Here is a 16,676-nt window from a genome sequence, read left to right as displayed (position 1 = left end):
TTTTTTTTTTTTTTTTTTTTTTTTTGTGGTACCGGGGATCGAACTCAGGTCCTTGTGCTTGCAAGGCAGGCCACCGAACCGCTGAGCTAAATCCCCAGCCCATGATCTTTTTTTTTGATGGGTCTAGGATGTGCAGACTACAACTGTTTTAAGGATCCAGGGGTGGGAGACAAAGCTCCATCTCCCCTCCCCTTAACTTTCTATAAATTTAAATGTAATCCACACCCTTCCACCACCCACACACTCAGGTCCTTGTGCTTGCAAGGCAGGCCACCGAACCGCTGAGCTAAATCCCCAGCCCATGATCTTTTTTTTTGATGGGTCTAGGATGTGCAGACTACAACTGTTTTAAGGATCCAGGGGTGGGAGACAAAGCTCCATCTCCCCTCCCCTTAACTTTCTATAAATTTAAATGTAATCCACACCCTTCCACCACCCACACGGCCCCACCCCCAGGCCCTAAATTCCCCCAGGCAGAGGCAGGCAGGCTCCAGCAGGCTCCCGGATTCTAGGCACAGGGGACCAGGTGGAGCCCCACATCCTTCCTCTCCCAACTATGCCTCAGCACCAGGCCCTCAACCTGACCCAGCAGGGAAAAAATAAATTAATAAATTAAATTAAATGAAGTGACACCCCAGGAACATGCAATTGAAAAACGGGGACAACTACTCCCTCTGTCATTGTCCCTTCAGGAAGGATCTTCCCACCAGGACACCCACCTGGAGCCTGTGGACCTCTCACTTAGGTTGTCCTGGGGGATCCCCAGGAATCAGCGCACTGCTACCCTCCACCCCCACAAGCTGCAGCAGGAGAGGAGGAAGGCTGACGTCATTCTTTCACCTACTGCGCTTCACCCCACACGGAAGCTCCACAGCCCCACTCCTGTTTGGAGGTGAGCAGAAAAGAAGCAAGGGGGTTCCCCTAAAGGTAACTGCTCCAAAGTCCACTGGCGGCACTGAGGGAAGAATTCAGCCCGTACCTGCCCATGGGAAGTCCTCCATCTGGGACAGGGACTGTGCAGTCTCTCTCCAGCTGCCTCCTTGCACCTTGCACGTGTCCTGGATATCCCAAAGGCCTCAAAATCAGGGCAGCCAAAGGGCCTTTGCCCTTCCCTGGAACAATCCCCCAAGAATCCGCTCCCAGAATCTCCTCTGAAAGGGAGCCAGAAGAAAGCAACAGAGAGCAGCCACAACTTTTCTAGACAAACAGGGTGATAGACACCATGAACTTCCACTGAGATCTAATCAGGATCCTTGCATGCTCTGCGGGGCAGCTCGGCTTGCCCCACTGCCACACCACACCACTCACCCAAGGTCCCCACAGAAGCCCAGATGTCGCTCCAGCTTCCAGCCCTGCGGGTGCTCAGGGGAGAGATGGCCCTCAGGGGGTTCTGGCCCCCTCACCTGTGCCCCCAGCTCATCCCTCCCTCTGATCCCTCCCATTCCTCCCCGAGGCTCAGAGCCCTGGCACCAAGAACCAAGCACCCAGCACAGAGCAGGCCCCCTGGGAGGCGACTGTGTCCAGTGTGCGCAGCACGTCCAGCAGTATGGTCAGGTTTCTGGGCCCCCCAAGCCAGCCCAGTGGGCTCAAATTCATTTTCCCTGAGCAATTTGTTTTCCCACCACCTCAGAGCAGCAGGAGACGGAAAAGGATCACGGCCACAACACAGAACCCTCACCTGAATTCCAGGAGGAAGCCTGCATGGAGGGAAGGAAGGGAAGCCCCTGGCACCTGTCCTCAGAGGGAGGACCAGTCATCCACACACACCCCAACACTCACCCATGTCATTTCTCAAACCTGGACCGAGTCCTCAGAACCTCCTCTTCTACAAATTTAGCCAAACCACTTCATTGAAAGGGCCTCAGCCATTTCCAATCCCTCCCAACATACACAAAGTCTGAATAACGCCCCCACCGGGGATATCTACATCCTCATTCTCAGAACCTATGGCACCTTATATCACAAGGGACTGTGTAAATGTAGTTAAATGAAGGGCCGCCCCCACCCTGAAGTACTGGGGGTTGAACCCAGGGCCTACACAGTGAGATAGATAGATATAGATAGATAGATAGATAGACAGACAGACAGACAGACAGACAGAGATCGATCCCCAGCCCTTTTTTTTTTTTGAGACAGAGTCTTATTAAATTGCCCAGGCTGGCTGGGCTTGAATTTTTGATCATCCTGCCTCAGTTTCCCAGAGTGCTGAAATTACAGGCATGAGACACCATACTTGCCTCTGATTAAGGATGGGCAATTACCCTAGATCATCGAGGTGGGCCCAAAGTAACTAAGGGGACCCCGGCGGGAGTCAGCATCAGACAGTTTATGACAAATGCGGGCAGACAGAGCGGTTAGAAGGTGCCATGCTGCCTTTGGCAGTGAAGGAAAGGGGCCACAAGCCAAAGGGCAGGGAAACAGATTCCACCCAGAGTCCCCAGAGAGCCCTGTGGACACAGCCTAACTTCTGGCCTCCAGAACTTTACAGTAATAAATACTTGTCATGTTAAGCCACTAAGCTGGTGGAATTTGTTTCAGCAGTAAGCAACTCGTACACGCTCCTCTTTGAACTCGAATGACCCTGGACATCACTTGAAGCACCGGCCCATGAGGTCCAGACATGCAAGCATTTCTCTTGGACCAGCTGGTGAAGCGCAGCAGTCTGCCTCCATCGCAGAGGACAAGGCATCCCTAAGTGCCCGGTCAGGGCCCGCTGGGAGGATTGCAGGACCACACCTGGACCGCCTCTCGCCACTCCCGTAGTCGGGAGAAAGGTAAACAGGGAGGAGGGGTCAGGACTGAAGCAGTTCCTTCCAGAGTAAAGAGCATCCGCGTTAGTCACTGCCTGCAAGTCTCCGGCGAGCCCACAAGTGCCCAGGCAGGCCCAGTTGACTGCTCCTTCACCCCAGCAGTCCCGGTCCCGGCCAAGGGGCTGGAGCAGACCTGTCACATACTTAGTGATCAATCACACAAGACTGGGAAGCGCCAAGTTTGGACAAGGAACAACAATGACAAACATCCCAGGGAAAGCTGCCTACCGGAAGTCTCATGAGCAGCGACTGAAGCCAAAGGAGGGCAGCCACTGCTGATTACAAGAGCAACGGCTGCTGCTCACAGACGGGGCAGGCCAGAGCAGCTTCCAGCACAACCGGTCATCGCAATAAGCGATACAAGGCCAAAAAGACAAGTCTGTCAGAGAAAGCTATAAAGACAGTGTTGTTACACGTTACCCTTGGAAATGACAGACGGGTCCAGAGTTCCAGAGGCCTACCTCTCTCACCTGTGGGTCAGCAAGGCTCACAGAGAGGCGGGTATGCAGGTCAGTGGTTTAGTGCTTACCTAGCAAGCATGAGACCCAGGATTTGAACCCCAGCACCCCTAAAAATACAAATAAATAAAAGGTTCACAGGCCCAGTGCCACTTATTAGTGAAAGTCTGAGCCCCAGCCCTGCAAATACCCCTCTTATAGGCCCCATCCCTATTTGGGGTGCTACTTGTGTGAGGGCTCTAGGAAGGAAGAGGAGTTGCAAAAAGGAGCAGAAGAGGCCGGGCATGGTAGTGCACGCCTGTAATCCCAGCACTCAGGAGGCTGAGGCAGGAAGATGGCTGGGAGTTCAAGACCAGCCTGGGCTACATAGTGAGTTCCAGGTCAGTCTCAACTACATAGTGAGACCCTGTCTCAAAAAAAATAAAATTTTTTTTAAAAAAATTAAGTAGCAGAAGAGTCACATGTGCAGAGCTACAGCATCTACTGCTGCGTTGTGCAAGGCACTAGAGAATCCCCAGGGAAAGGAAGGGCTCCATTAATTAGATTGTGCTGAGCTCCAGGCAGAGGAGAGGAGAAAAACGCAAGCACACACAAGGATCTACAGGGGCTAGAGGCACTCAGTTCATCCACAAGCTTTGGAGTCAGGCAGATGTAGTTTAAATCCAGGTCCTCTACTTTCCTGTCTCAAGTCACTTGACCTCAGTAGGCTGCAAGTTCCTCGCAGCAAAATGTAACAGTGCCACCCTCTCTGGATTATCTTCAGAATGACGATGATACAAATAATAACCAGTACATCTGACCCAGGGTAAGAATGCTTGTGGTGATGTTGGTGACAACAGGTAGATCTCTTATCTATGCCATTAGCTCCAGGACAAGACTGGAGCTATTTATGACTGGTAGTTATTTTTTTTTACCCATATCTTAAATTAATATAAAGGTACAAGTTAAACTTGGTGAATCAGCAAAATCTAATTCCCCACCACCAACCCAGTGTTTCCCATTCCTCTACAGCCCCAACATTGGTCAGACTATCCTCGTATAAAGGGGCAAATACAAAGAAATTTAGTTAGAAAGGAAAGAGCCTGATACCTGTATTCCACAAATGAGTCAGAGTCCCACTGCCACAGAAGACGGCACATTTCTCCACGTTCCTCAGGAGAGACAGCTGCACCTCTAGGAGATTGGGCAAAACAGAGCCCTGAACCATAGGCCTTGAGCGCAGAGTTACGGCATTGTGTGGAGCAAAAGCACAAAGGAAAGACCAAAAATATACCCTTGACACTGGCCTTGGGTTGTAAATCCAGCTTCAGGGTGGACATCTGGGACAGCCAGGACATGACACAGAGCAGCAAGAAATTAGGAAGGGCCTAGGCCTGGCGTTCAGCCATTTCCTAAGTCCCAAGGAATATCAATTGGGGAAAAATGAGAAGAGTGTATAAGCGAGCTGGGACTATAGCCAGCACTCCTCAAAGTGTGCGGAGCTCTGCTCCTAAGGCCTGAATACAGTGCAGGTGGGCAAGCTCCGTAAGCCTCAATGGCTGTTTTCATTTTGGGACAACCCTAGTGGCCCTTCCTACCAATTGTGAGCTCCAGAGTTCAGTCTCTCAACAACAAGTATTTATCAAGTAGCTGCTCTGCACAGAGACACTGTGCTGGCCTTGTTGCAGAGACAATGATGAATCACACAGCCCCTACTCACAAGAGCGCAGATTCTGCTAGGAGTAACAAGACTAATCCATAGCAAAAGGAGGTAGAAAAATAGTATCCATCATGGGTTGGAGGAGGACTCAGAGAAAGAGCTCTGAGCTCCAGCCCCAACACCTCAAAACCAAACCAAAACAAAAAAAACACAGCAAGCAGAGAGCAGTGTGTCACAGAGGCCTGGGAGTTCCCCGGCTACTTTCAGTTGGGAATTCTTTCAACACGTGTGAGCATAACGCTAGGCCCTGGGGACACCTGAAATGAATGACACATTGTCTCTGTCTTTGAGGAACTTGAGCTCAAGAAGAAAAACAACAAATAAACAGATAACCCACAAAACAAGTGTGCTGGTACAGAAGTGTGAATAAGTTAAAGTGCTGACAAGCAGTAGTACCCTGCAGCTAGAAGATGGGGAAGCCAGGAGGAGGTGGCATTTTAGCCGAGTCACGAATGATGGGTAAGAAGAGATCTGAGCACCTGATGCCAAGGGCGCAGCACACGGAAATCGTAGCCCCGGGATCTCCCAAGACCCTGCACATCCAGCACAGGAGGCCTGGTTGGCAGTTAGGCTGTGGACAGACAAGTAAGTCACCATCCAGCTTTGCTTGAAAGGACAAACAACTACCAAGACAGGTGGAAACAGGGGACCACAAGACCAAGCACAAGAATGTATCCTGGACAGGCACAAACTGAGACGTGGGGCTGTGGCTACAGGTCCCTCCCCAGAGCCAAGCAGTGTTGGAGAGGAATGCAGAGGTCTGAGAGCTGCTGACGGTTCACAGAACATTTGCAGGAGAAAGAGAGCCTCAGGGAACGTGGGTTAGAGAAAGGAAGGAGACTTACTCCAACCTGCACGAGGAGGGGAGAAATGTGGCCCAAAATAAGAGTAAGAACCTGAATATATGCATATGTTAGATGCTTCTAAAAGCCGAAGGCACAACCTGCTCTGTGAAACCAAGATTCCAGGTCTCAACTGGGTTTTAGCCGGAACTCTGCCTCCAGGATTCCAGACCAGCAGCTCTCACCTGGGCTGCTGGGGAGCCGCGTCTCACCATGTGAGGGTTTTTCCTTTCCCCACACATATCCGAACGGGTGTGCTGCCATTTGGGACAGCTCCCTTCCCATTTCCACCCAGGAGCCTCCAGACCTGGTAAAGAACTTACAGCTGAGCAGCCCCCTTCCATGAGCTACAGCGCCTGACTGAACACACTGGCCTTCCCCACCCCTGGGTCTCTTCACAGATACCACAAGGGGAAGAGCAAAAAAGCCTCTCACAAAACCCTCTCCTTTGCCCTGGGCTCTGAGCGGGGGCTAACACAGAGAAATCAGGGGAGCTGACCAGTCAGTGCCCCTGGTGGTCCACATCCTGTGGGGGAAGGGTCACAGCACTTCACCCCCACCCCCACCCCGCCACACCCCTCTGCTTCCCAGGAGCCTCCACTAGGGAGGCTCAAGAAACTCATCCAACCAGTTCCCGGTGGAGGAGAGGAGCTTTCTCTCCCAAGCTGAATTCAGACAGGTGCAGCAGCTGCCACCAAACCCCAGATTCTGGAGTGTACACAGCATGAAAATCACAGCAGGGCACCACAGTCTGCTCCTGGAAAAGTGAGGCTTCGACCTGGGTAGGGGGGGTGAACAAAAGAGCCCAGGTCAGGACAATCTGCCCCTTGACCTCCCTGCACCTGCTGCTCAGAGCTACAGAGATGGTGGGTGCTGCTGGACCTGTCTGGCTACACGTCCATGAGGGTACGTGACCTGCTCTACCAGCTGCCACTAGATTTGATCCAAAACAACCACCCCCTGTGGATTGTGGGAAGAGGAAACTTCAGGAAGAAATGAGACATTAACTCTTGCTTCTCCCAAGGTGTGCCTGTGAATGAACACCAGTGAGCTGGGTCTCACCAGGACTGTCTGTCCCCAAGCACCTCAATCGGAAGACTTAGGATGGAAAGACCCTCTACAGTCCTCTAGAAAACGTTCACAGCCACCTCTAAGAGGAGCAGAAGGCTGGCAGCTATCATGCAGCTGGGTGGGAATGGCCCAAGATAGGAGAAGAGGAGCCTCTCTCCTACACCTGCACCAGTAAAGGCTCTCAGTTTCTGAACCCTCGGGGGGGAAACCTGCCTTTTGCCCCAGATCTGTAGCTGGCAAGCCTAGAGGCCTGGGCTGACAGAGTCCCAAGGACACCCCACTTGTGACCGCTGGCCTGGCCCCAGGGATACCTACCGCTTTCCTCAAAAGGGCTCCCATCTAAGCACCTGGAGGGTGGTGATGAGGGGCCAGGGCGCTGCATCCTCCTGGGACAGCCAACCGGCAGCCCAGCAGTTAACAGGCCAGCCTGGGGAGCAGTGAGCTGCCTCCGACAGCCTCGGGAATTAAAGCGCCCGCGCCTCCAGCGAGCTCTCTTCAATAAGCGTCCTATTCAGAACCAGTTCCGCGTGTGGGTAATACTTTCTGCATTGCTCTCATTCCTGATTGCTGCTGCGGGCCCAGCAGGGAAACGCAGTGTCTCACCACACAGAGCTGGTGAGAAGGACCCAGGCCACAATCCCAGGAGTTTCACACAGCCAAGCGCTAGCAAATATCCCCAGCCACGAAGCAAGAAGTACGCGGGATGCCACTAAGTGCAGGAAGTCAAACACTGAAGACTGCACACAAAGCCAGATCAGTCCCGGCACAACAATACTCCGTTTATACGGCACCTCCCCCACAGGCCCTCAGAGCCCGAGGGCATTAACCCTTGAGTCCTTCCCCACAGCAAGGGCCGAGGGGCGGGGCAAGTGGCCACCGGTACCATTCAACCGAGGCACAAGTGGCCCGGCAGACTAGGGTCATCTCAGCCAACTTATTAGGGTTATCAGTCACTGTGCTGACACATTCTCTGCATAAGCTCTAGACAACCACTTACCCAGGGCCAGGCAGCCTGAAAAGCTGAAGCCGGATTTGCCAGAACCCAGGGTCTCTCTGGGCTTCACCCCTGGCAACCCATGGGGCCCAAGAGGTGGAGCCAAAAAACGAAAAGGTGCCATCCCCGGCCCCCCTCATGGGAACGCCCTGAAGCACTTTCTGCCCTTTTACAAGTTCACGCTTTGCTCAGAACAAGTTCTTACCGTGCAGGGCAATCTCAGGAGGAGGCCAGAATGGAGACACCTGGGAATTCGTGGCTCACCTGTAGAGGCCTCTGGGGAGGCCAGAGCTAATACGGCCACCCCTTCTCCACCCGCGCACTGGGCTGGGGGGGGTCTGCACCGTGACTCAGTGAGAGCCAAGGATGCTGCACCATTTTCTGTGAATGCTGTCACTTTAACTCACAACCTCGGGGAGATAAGGCCCAGGGTTCCTCCAGCTCAAATCCCTACTATCGGTCCCGCAGCTGCAGCTGTGTAAACAAGTGCCAGAAGACTGAAGCAGAGGGGTGCAGGGTATTTTAAGGGTGCTTCTGAGGGGAGAAAAAGGCACCCCCTGTGGAGGCAGAGTTCACCTCTGCAACTTGCTCAGACCCAGAACAGAACTGCAGATCCTGGTCTGGGATGACTTTCTATCTGAAAGGACTGGTCAAACTCACTCACTGTCACTTGTCTGTTGGTTTGTTTACTGTGGGTATTGAGGGTTGAACTCAGGGCTTTCACTCTAAGCTATATCCCCAGTCCTTTTTTAAAAATTTTGAGCCAGGGTCTTGCTAAGTTGCCCAGGCGGGGCTCGAATGTGCCATCCTCCAGCCTCAGCCCCGAGCGCTGGGGTCACAGGTGTGCACCAGCACACCCAGCTCCTATTTACTGACGTCATAAACCGTGCCAGGTGCTAGCAAACGCAGCACTAAACAAGAAGAATCCTTTATTTTTTAAATATTTATTTATTTATTTTTGTGGTACTGGGAATTGAACCTAGGGCCTCCCCCGTCACCAGCCTCTCCTTGCCTTTTTTTTTTTTTTTTTTTTTTTTTTTTTTTTTTTTTTTTTTTTTTTTGAGTTTGTTTTCTTTTTTTTTTTTCATTTTTTTTTTTTTTTTTTTTTTTTTTTTTTTTTTTTTTTTTTTTTTTTTTTTTTTTAACTTTTGGAGATAGGTTCTCACTGAGTTTATCCAAGCTGGGTTCCACCTTGGATCCTCCTGCCTCAGTCTCCCACTGTGCTGGGATTATAGCTGTGTGCCATCATGCCTGGCAACGTTTTGAATTTTGGCAAACTCTTGTGGGTTTTACAGATGCTCTTCAAAATGTTGAAGGCGTTCCCCTCTAGTTTTAGTTTCTTCAGTGATGTTATGACTTTGTTAAATGTTTTTTCTCGATCTACTGAGGCGACTGGTGGCCTTTTTAAAAATACCAGGGATCAAATGCAAAAGTGCTTTGCCACTGAGCTACATCCTCCAACCTTTTTTTTTGGTACTAGGAATCGAACTCGGGACCTCACACATGCAAAGCAGGCAGTGGCACCACTGAGCTAAATCCCTACCCCCCTTATTTTTTATTTTGAGACAGTCTTGCCAAATTGCCCAGGCTGGACAAAAAAAAAAAAGGCAGGGGGGAGGCTGGGGACGAGAAGGCCCTAGGTTCAATTTCTAGTAGCACAAAAATAAATTAATTAATTACTATTTTAAAAATAAAAGCTTTTTGCTGGGGGTGTAGCTTAGCGGTAGAGCAGTTGTCTAGAATGTTTGAGGGCCTGGGTTTGATCCCCAAAACTGGGAGGCAAAGGACTGAAGAAACACAAACAGAGAGAAAATATGTGTAAATCATATCCTCCCCCACTGCTCCGATGAAAGCGTGAGTGGGAACACTGTAAGTCATCTATTTACAATGGACTTATATGCAGAACACATAAAGAACCCTTATAAGCCAACAATAAAAAAAGACAAAATAGCTTAACTTAAAAGGGGACAGAGGATCTGAACAGAAATTTCTCCAGAGAAGGTACAGAAATGGTCAATAAGTACATGAAGAGATTCTCACTGCCATTAGGCAAACCAAAAACCATAACCAACACACTAGGATGGCTAAAATCCAGATGATGGATGCTAACAAGTGTCGGTGAGGATTTGGAACAACCAGAACACTCGTACACAGCTAGTGGGAAGGGACCATGGTGTGATCGATTTGGAACAATTCAGCACTTCTCAGTCTGTTTAAATACAGTTACCATAGGACCCAGCAACATTCTGAGGTATAGATACACCCAAGAGAACTGAAAACATACATCCACGCAAAAACATGTACACAAATGTTCCCGGCAGCATTATTTGTAAAAGCTAAAAAGTAAGAAAAAACCCAATGTCCACTGGCTTATAATAAGCTGATGAGTTTCCTACTGACATTCCAGGGACCAAAGGGAACTCCAAATTAGTCAGACACATTCCCTCTGGTGACTGTCGTGGCCGTGACACTAATGACTGCTGTGCTGCGTGATGCAGCAGTGACTGATGCAGCTCTCCCACTGGTATCCTGTAATAAATCTCACCCTCAGTCTCAGGCTTCTAATACCTGACTGCAATAGAAATCATGCAGCAGAAGACTTTTTTTTTTTTTAGTACCAGGGATCAAACTCGGAACCTTGTGCTTGCAAGGCAGGTGGCGGAACCCCTGAGCTAAATCCCCGACCCCTGAAGCATATTTTGATCCTACAGAATAAATCAATTCGGTAAGAGAAAGTCAGGCTAAAGAACAATAGGAACAGATCCTTGCATCTGTACCAGGTACAGTGCAGAAGGAGCTCCTATTATTCCAATTTCTGCCCAGCTGAAATACAATACTGAAGTTGTCTGTGAACATACAGTATTGAAAATACCAGTACCTCCTAGAGACTTTACTCCAGAACCTCAAGTTATTGTTATTAGGCTGCTTGATGCCAACAAACCTGGCCGTGAAATCGATGAAATTTGCCTTGGGGGATGGTGGTCATAGTCTACAGGGAGTACTGAAAGTGGCCAGGGAACAAAAGTCAGACCTGGCTTTGTCTCCAAAGACAGTGAAGGAAACCAAAACTGTATCACTTTTTGCAGACAAGAAAATCGTCAGTGAGCTGCTCCTGGGGTCCTAAGGAAGTTGGAATGAATATCGGCCCCACTTTGTGCCAAGCTGGTTGGAATGGTGGGGCAGGTACACGGTACAGGTGGAGCATTACCTGAGATACTCCTGGAGTTACAATTTCCTGTTTTCTACTTAGATGCCTTCTAGGTGCAGGCACTGAAGGTGACAAGAAAGCAGCAAAGGTCCAAAAGCTGTCTGAGAAGTGCGTGTTTATGGCCAACATAGGATCTTCGTCAAAAGATAGTGATCTCAAGACTGATGTGGGCAGGATCGTTCTGCCTAATCCCGTGTGCACAGAAGTGGGACAAAAAACTGTCCCTTGCCAGGCATGGTGGTACACGCCTGTAATCCCAGCACTCCGGAGGCTGAGGCAGGAGGATCGCTGTGAGTTCGAGACCATCCTGGGCTACATAGTGAGACCCTGTCTCAAAACACACAAACAAACTAAAAACTGCCCCTCATCAAAGAGTTGAGAAGCACTGGCGTTTCATTGGTTGTGGGTAAGACAAGAAGAGGAGGGATGAGCCAACAGTGGTGATGACTGAAGAACCCAGGTAAAATAAAACATCTGGCTGCAGCTGAAATTTCTCTTCACAACCTAAGGGTATATTTTCAAAGCAGTACTAGGGAATTCATTTCACAGCTGTTTACCTTAGTAGGTAACTAGCTGTAAGGTTACTCTCTTTTTTTTTGTACTAAAAAATTTAACCTCTAGTACTAATATAAGGTCTACAATAATGTAAAGGTTGGTACAATGTTATCACAAACAAACTAAAAACTGCCCCTCATCAAAGAGTTGAGAAGCACTGGCGTTTCATTGGTTGTTCGTAAGACAAGAAGAGGAGGGATGAGCCAACAGTGGTGATGACTGAAGAACCCAGGTAAAATAACACATATGGCTGCAGCTGAAATTTCTCTTCACAACCTAAGGGTATATTTTCAAAACAGTACTAGGGAATTAATTTCACAGCTCTTTACCTTAGTAGGTAACTAGCTGTAAGGTTACTCTCTTTTTTTTTGGTACTAAAAAATTTAAGCTCTAGTACTAATATAAGGTCTACAATAATGTAAAGGTTGGTACAATGTTGGATTAAATCAACATTTTAGCAGAAGTTAAGCATTCCCAAATCATTCCCAAATTTACACATCAATACAGGTTTGGAATGAAACTGCTACAACCAGCCTTCTCCGTAGCACAGGTACCACTGAATCTGTCTGAAATAAAGTTTTTCTTCTTAAAAAGGAGGAAGAGGAAGAGGAGAAAAAGGAAGAAGAGAAAGGGAACAAAGTACTTTCTACAACATGCTACAGGACTGACGAAGTTTTAAGTGAAAGAAGCAATCACAACAAACCATATAATGATTCCATTTATATGAAATGTCCAGAATGGGTAATAGAAAGAGGATTTAGCTCAGTGGTGCCACCGCCTACCTCACAAGCGCAAGGTCCTGAGTCTGATCCCTGGTACCAAAAAAGGGGCGGTCCCATGTTCGATCCCCAGTACCAAAAGAGAAAAAAAAATAAAGAGAGAGGAAGTGCACTAGTGGTTCCTCAGGCTGGAAGATGGGGAAATGGGAAACAATTGCTTTCTTTGGGGAGTGACGCAAATGTCACTGAATCAGACAACAGTGATGGCTGCACCCTAAAAACCAATGAACTGTACACACTGCATGAAATGTAAGATGTGTGAAGTACAGCTCAATGAAACAAGAAAGAAACAGAGAAATACTATAAGTATCAACCTAGTAGGAAGAGAACAGACCACTCAATAACCAAGGCTAGAAAAATTGGCTACTCTTCCGGGAAGAGGAAAATCCGTTCCATCTTACAGGGCTGAATGGCTTCCAGCCACAGCCATACATCAGAGTCCCCTGGCATACTTCAGGGCCACGCTGGGCCGACCCTGGGACACTAACTCTGCTGTTCTGACCCAAAGTGTGGCCGAGGCATCAGCACGTTTGTTACACAGCCCCTCGTGCAGCCAGGCTGAGGACCAGAGGACTTACAGGGAGTATGGGAGGCAAAACTTCAATTTACAAGAGCACACATGAACACGGATGTTCATATAATCAGAGTAGAAGAGGATTTCTTTCTTCTTTCCTTCCATCTCCCTGTCCCAGCACTGGGAATCAAACACAGGGCCTCACACATGCCTGGTGAGCAGAAGTGCGCTGAGGCAGGAAGATCACTTGCAAGTATGAGGCCAGCCTGGACTACAAAAAGTGAGTTCAAGGCCAACTTGAACTAGAGTGAGATCCTGTCTCAAAGGGAAAGAAAGAAAGAAAGAAAAGACATTATTTAATAAAGTTAAAATAATCCACAGATATGCATCTATATCTAGATATGGAAATAACCTATAAATGATTATTTAATACACACCCTCACACACACAGAAATCAAGAAAAAGGCACTAGCAGTTGAGATGGATAAAGGACAGAATTACCTTGGAAAAAGTACACAAGAGCCTCTACCAAGTCTCAGGATGGGGATCTTGGTGGATTACAGTCAGAGACGGGAGACAATGTACATTTCTCTTTTGGAGGTTTGAATCATATATTATCTAGGTTTTCTTTTTTGTTTTCTTTTGGGGTTGTTTTTTTTTTTTTTTCCATGAATGAAAATAGAAATGAATAGTCATTTACCCCTGAATCTAAGTGCCAGTTTTTTTTTTTTTTTTTTGGGGTTGTTTTTTTTTTTTTTTCCATGAATGAAAATAGAAATGAATAGTCATTTACCCCTGAATCTAAGTGCCAGTTTTTTTTTTTTTTTTTTGGGGTTGTTTTTTTTTTTTTTTCCATGAATGAAAATAGAAATGAATAGTCATTTACCCCTGAATCTAAGTGCCAGTTTTTTTTTTTTTTTTTTGGGGTTGTTTTTTTTTTTTTTTCCATGAATGAAAATAGAAATGAATAGTCATTTACCCCTGAATCTAAGTGCCAGTTTTTTTTTTTTTTTTTTGGGGTTGTTTTTTTTTTTTTGCCATGAATGAAAATAGACATGAATAGTCATCTACCCCTGAATCTAAGTGCCAGTTTTTCTTTTCTTTTTTTCTTTGAGATAGGGTCTTGCTATGTATGTAGTTCAGGCTGGCCTTGAACTTGTGAAGATCATCCTGCCTCAGTCTCCTTGTTTCAACAAAGATAAGCTCCCTTGGATCAATAGCTGGCGACCTGCTTAGGTGGAACTGAATTAAGACTGGGCCCATCCAGCTCTGTTGTAACCCAAGCTACCTCAGCTAGCAGGACCCTGGTGAACAGAGTGCCAGCAACATCACACAGTAGAGTTTCAAAACAGTCTGGGATGGAGCTAAAGTGCATGTACTTCTCTTTCAGGAGTGAGCCTCAGGTTGAGGCTGGTAGAGCTCCCGCCTCTTATACACAAGGCCTGGGTTTGACCCCCAACACCGAAATAAAGAAAAGAAAAAAAGAAAAGTTCAACTTCATCTCTACCAACTACAATGGTACCTCAGTTCACAAAATTTGATTCCAGGATTCTCTGGTTGCAAACTAAGCTGGATGAGAATGGAATCTTGCGCTGACCTACAGGGAAATTTGATTTGGTTCTCATCCAGCTCGGTTTGCAACCAGAATGGTGCAGAGAACTGAGTTCGTGAACTGAGGCACCACTGTGTAAACTTAGTGACCTTAAATGAATTACCCAACCTCATGGGGACTCACAGGGACTCAGTTTCCCTACTCTGTCTTGTTGACAGGACAGTGAGGTTACTAAGTATCAACACCTTTTTAAAATTTTAGCCAATCTGACTGGGAACCTTTTAAAAATACGTTTTACACTTCTCTGCCTTCCTCAACAGGCAAGGGAATATAATTTATCTTTTCTGGATGATTCAGGGTCAGAACTACCAGCCAGGGATCATTATCACAGATAGTAGCCGAGGTGGAAGGTGTACCAAGCCATTTGCCCTGAACCAATGGCTCCAGGCTCCTCCTGGGGCCTGTGTCTCCTAGCATTCAGAGCTCAGCCTGCCTCAGCCAACTTTCACTGCACCGTTGCCATCTCCCCTGGCCTCTGTTCTGGTTCTCTTACCTACCACCCCCCCACCCCAGCACTGGGGATTGAACCCAGGCCCTTCTCACTGAGTGACATCACCAGCCATTTATTTTTTATTTTGAGACAGTCTCTGTACCACTCCCAGGCAGGACTCAAACTTGTGATCCTCCTGCCTTAGCCTCCCAGAATAAAGGTGCCTGTTCTGGTTTCTTTGCCCCCTTTCATCCACTGCTTCTTATCTGCTATGGACTTGGAAATGGACCAAAATGAGAACCAAGATCTGTCATGTAAAAGTACAAGATCCCAATGGTGAATGTAACTGGTTAAAAAAAAAAAAAAAGAAAAGAAAAGAAATAGACCGATCTGAGGAGACCATGCCGTGGGAACCACATCCTTGCCTGATACGGGGATCCCACCCATGAGAGGATAAAGCGAGGCTGCTGGTGGCTGCTAACAGGCTGGGGTTGGAGTAGTATCACAGGATAGTACGGACTTGTGCCCAAGGCCAACCAGATACAGTCTCACAGTCTGGAAAATACAAGAGAGGAGGTTTTAAGAGCTCCCAGAAGGGCCAGGGATTTAGCTCAGTGGCACCACATTTGCCTGGCAAGCACAAAGTCCTGAGTTCGATCCCTGTTACCAAAAAGAGAAAAAAAGAGCTCCCAGTGCCTGTAGAACCCATCTTGCCTCTTGGCACCCTGTTACAAAACACACTCCATTCATTCCTCTTGTATCCCTCCCTCCCTTCTCAACTCAGCCTCTAGCAATGATCAGAGCAACTTCTAGGACCTTCACATTTTGCAAGAAGCTAGGAGCACAACTACCATGAAACCTGCCAGAACTCTGTTCAGGTTCTGAGCTCAACCAGAGTCTGCCCAGCATCAACTAAGAGTCCCTGAGCTTCAATCCAGGCTCCTTCCCCACAGGCAACGAGGAGCCCCACAGAGCTGCCCTCTCCCTTAGGCCCACATCCCGACACCCTCCAGGGCTGGACTCAGCCCTACCATCAAAAAGTTGGGGTGTATGAGCCCACCCAGCTGGACTACTGTCAGGGCACAGCCCGAGCCTGAGCCCCATGCCCTGCTCAGTGCTCTTTGGGAACACAGGTGAGTCAAACACAGCTCCTGTCCCCAGGAGCTTCTAATGGAAACAGAGCCCAGACTGTCACGGGGCCAGCCGTAAGCCCCAGCCAGCTGCCACGGGGGGGCCTCCAGCACCTCCAGATAGGTCTCCAGCTGACCACAGGTTGGACCCTGCCCTGACCTTGGGTCACCCAACATTACAAGCATTCTCCAAGCTGATCAGGCCTCTTTCCAACTTCCTTTCACTTCTGACTACACCGGGCTTCACCCCAAGTGGCAGGCTCTGACGAAGTTGCTTCAGCGTGGCCGCCTGCATGTGCTGCAGGCCCTGCAGGGAGTGTTGTGGCTGATGACCACTTCTTTGAGCCTGGCCCTCACAGCCCATCCCTCACTTCCTGAGCCAGGGCAGGGTCCCCAGGAAACCGCTCACCACAAAGTCTGACAACAGAAGTTTAGATCACACCCCTTTGATGCCTGTGTTTCCAGATGAGAAAGGAAACACCCATCGGAAGAGCTGGTTAGAAGCAATTCAGACCTATGCAGGCCTGATCCTGAACTCTCACCGCATCAGTCATTCGGGTGCACCAGCCTGTAA

General features: G+C 48.5%; 1 protein-coding gene across 4 annotated transcripts in view; it reads right to left on the bottom strand.

Moving 5' to 3' along the window:
• Plekhg3 (pleckstrin homology and RhoGEF domain containing G3) overlaps nucleotides 1–8,629 on the bottom strand; it is a 27,770-nt gene extending 19,141 nt beyond the window's left edge. Inside the window, exons 1-2 of one of the 4 annotated variants that reach the window (XM_033766926.1) lie at nucleotides 7,196–7,641; nucleotides 4,358–6,587 (exon numbers count right to left, since the gene is read on the bottom strand). Coding sequence is in view for 1 of the 4 variants with exons in the window: in XM_010603027.3 (XP_010601329.1) it covers nucleotides 7,196–7,219 (24 nt within the window). In the remaining 3 variants the exon portion in view is untranslated. Of the gene's footprint in view, nucleotides 1–979; nucleotides 1,244–4,357; nucleotides 6,588–7,195; nucleotides 7,642–8,079 lie in introns of those variants that run through there. The other 3 variants (XM_010603030.3, XM_010603027.3, XM_033766928.1) reach the window with 3 other exon arrangements.
• Between the last annotated feature and the right edge of the window lie 8,047 nt (nucleotides 8,630–16,676).

The sequence above is a fragment of the Fukomys damarensis genome, unplaced genomic scaffold (genome assembly GCF_012274545.1).
Source record: "Fukomys damarensis isolate Sample0158 unplaced genomic scaffold, DMR_v1.0_HiC HiC_scaffold_21, whole genome shotgun sequence".
In the NCBI taxonomy this organism is placed as follows: Eukaryota; Metazoa; Chordata; class Mammalia; order Rodentia; family Bathyergidae; genus Fukomys; species Fukomys damarensis.
Note: the sequence above shows the minus strand (reverse complement) of the source record. Positions and strands in the feature narration are given on the sequence as shown.